At 53.7% G+C, this 2,930-nt stretch overlaps 1 protein-coding gene across 1 annotated transcript; it reads left to right on the top strand.

Moving 5' to 3' along the window:
• Positions 1 to 343: 343 nt before the first annotated feature.
• LOC136504810 (UPF0496 protein 1-like) lies at positions 344 to 2,472 on the top strand. Its single transcript, XM_066499833.1, has one exon. The coding sequence runs from the start codon at positions 1,102 to 1,104 to the stop codon at positions 2,251 to 2,253; it is 1,152 nt and encodes a 383-aa protein (XP_066355930.1). The 5' UTR covers positions 344 to 1,101; the 3' UTR covers positions 2,254 to 2,472.
• The last annotated feature ends 458 nt before the right edge of the window (positions 2,473 to 2,930 follow it).

Genomic DNA, 2,930 nt, shown 5'->3' with positions numbered 1-2,930 from the left:
ACCACCCTCGCCGAGACCTGGGGCTAGCTCCCTCTCTCACCTAGCTTGTAACCCCTACTACGAGCACTCAGGTGCAAGGAATACAAGATCGATCCCTCAGACTGGACGTAGGGCCTCGATTGCCCGAACCAGTATAAACCTTGTGTCTCTTTGCATCACCATCCGGGATTAGGGGCACGCAGCACAAATTCACTCGTTGGTTGAGGGACCCCTGGTTCCAAAACACCGACACTTTTCACGTTAAAATCTTATGTTCCCTGTGCTTCATCCACTGTTATTCTTCGTTCATATTGACTATCCTTTCTAACAAATTCTTCCCGATGCGCCGATTAGCATTTGCCGTTGTGCCTTTTTGTTGTGAGCCCGACAAGGCACCATGCCAAACAAACACGCGCACACTCTCTCCTTCCCTCCCTCGCTGCTTGCTTTGCTTCCCCCAGGCTGCAAGATCCTCGCCCAGGCAGCTGAGCCTCCGCCGACCTCGAGGAGAAGGGAACTGATGAAAGTGGCAGCAGAAACACGCGCAATTGCTGAGTTCCTACACACACCGCAGCAGTGGTGTGCCACATCCACACACGCGCCCAGCGATGGAGTGACAAGCATCGATCGGGTTGCTTCCGGCGATGGCCATTGCCAACCCCGCCCCATCTCCTTCGTCATGCGTACAAGACATCCCCACATCACCCCTCTTCCACCTCCTCCCCTGACGTCATCCCCGCACCGGCACCGCACCACAAATCCATCCCCCCCTTCCCGGCCCCTGTATCTGCATTGCATCCATTCTTCTTGCTTCCCCGAAACCTCGCGCTTGGTCTGACGCAACGCGCCTTCGATCCCTGAGATAAAGCTCGCGGTGTTCGCTTGTTCCGCCAAATCCAGTCCTTGAATTTCCTGAGCTGTCGGAATTTTTCTTTTGATTCGGTTCTTCGGAGAACCCTTAGGTTGCTAGCATTTGTGGGTTCCGCCAATCCTCGCTGGTTTGATCCGACCTAGTTGCCGAAGCGCCTCTTGATTCATCGTTTCTTGATTTCATCCCTCCAAAGGGGGGAAAACTCTTCCTTTTTGGGTCCTGATTTGAGTGTGTCGCCTTTGCTTCCGGCAATGGGCAACGGCAGCAGCAGCGGCAGCAGCAACAGGCGTCCGGGTCACTCGGAGTCGGCGCTGCCGCCCGAGGCGGCGCCGGCGGAAGAGCTGAGCTCGTACGAGGCAGCGTGCCGGTCGGACCCGGAGCTGCGCACGTTCGACACGACGCTGCAGCGGCGCACCAGCCGCGCCATCTCGACGCTGGCGGTGGGCGTCGAGGTGCGGTCGATGTCGCTGGACTCGCTCCGCGAGGTCACCGGCTGCCTCCTCGACATGAACCAGGAGGTGGTGCGCGTCATCCTCGACTGCAAGAAGGACATCTGGAAGAGCCCCGAGCTGTTCGACCTCGTCGAGGACTACTTCGAGAGCAGCCTCCAGACCCTCGACTTCTGCACCGCACTCGACAAGTGCCTCAAGCGCGCCCGCGACTCCCAGCTCCTCCTCCACGTCGCGCTCCAGCGCTTCGACGACGAGGAAGCCAGCGACCCCGCCGCCGCCGCCGCTCCCTCCGCCCGGTACTCGCGCACGCTGCACGAGCTGCGCCAGTTCAAGGCGGCCGGAGACCCCTTCACGGACGAGTTATTCGCCGCCTTCCAGGCCGTTTACCGGCAGCAGCTGACCATGCTGGAGAAGCTGCAGCAGCGCAAGCACCGGCTCGACAAGAAGATCAAGACCATCGAGGCGTGGCGCCGGGTGTCAAGCATCATCTTCGCGACCACGTTCGCGGCCGTGCTCATCTGCTCGGTGGTTGCCGCGGCCATCGCTGCCCCGCCTGTCGCTGCGGCATTGGCCGCGGCTGTTGTAGTCCCGCTGGGATCTATGGGGAAATGGATCGATTCGTTGCTGAAGGGGTATCAGGACGCGCTCCGCAGACAGAAGGAGGTGGTGAGCACAATGCAGGTTGGCACATTCATTGCCATCAAAGATTTGGACAGTATCAGAGTCCTCATCAACCGGGTGGAGGCGGAGGTGAGCTCCATGGTAGACTGCGTAGAGTTTGCAGAGCGGGATGAGGAGGCGGTGAAATTTGGGGTGGAGGAGATCAAGAAGAAGCTGGAAAACTTCATGAAGAGCATCGAGGATCTTGGGGAGCAAGCAGACCGGTGTAGCCGAGATATCCGTCGGGCAAGGACTGTCGTGCTGCAAAGGATCATCCGACAACCAAACTGAAATAATAAGGGGAAATGTAAGGTATGGATGTCTTAATATATAAGCCATGTACTCTTGATAATGTTGTGATGGAATGTACATAAGAGATGCTCCTTTAGGAAATTGTGAATGAGTCAAATCGATTTCGTTATCCATTTGATTCATGGTATCTGTACTATCATACTTGATTATCTCTTTTCCTCCCTTGGTACTGTGCAAGATTATTGTTGGCGTTACTGACATTTTCCCTCACCTGTTCTGTTTTCATGAATAATTCAATTCTAGCTATAGATAAACATATCATAAAAACTCTACTGCTAGTACTAGACGCAATATATGAGTCATGATCATGATCCACAGAGGTCCTCTGACTTAGCACTTAACAGTCGTGCTATTGAACTTAACTTCCACTTTTCTTGAAGTATTGAAATGTCCAAATTTCTGGAGTCCCTTGACAAAGAAAAACAAAATGTCCTTATCTAGGCTTCGTGGTTGTTGCCGTGTTCCAGACGTGTAGATGTTTGATTGTACAAGAGAACATCTCAGTATTGACCCTTTTTCTTTCTTTAATGCATAACAGTTAGTAAGATCCTCTATCATCCAACCTGTATTGACTATATCTTCAACAATGCAACCCCGACTCTGGCTGCTGCCAAGTTCAAATTCAGAATAAATACTTTCCCTAAATTAGTGAATGA

This window comes from Miscanthus floridulus, chromosome 1 (genome assembly GCF_019320115.1).
Source record: "Miscanthus floridulus cultivar M001 chromosome 1, ASM1932011v1, whole genome shotgun sequence".
Taxonomy (NCBI): Eukaryota; Viridiplantae; Streptophyta; class Magnoliopsida; order Poales; family Poaceae; genus Miscanthus; species Miscanthus floridulus.
The sequence above is the reverse complement of the archived record's forward strand: the minus strand, read 5'-3'. Positions and strand labels throughout refer to the sequence as shown.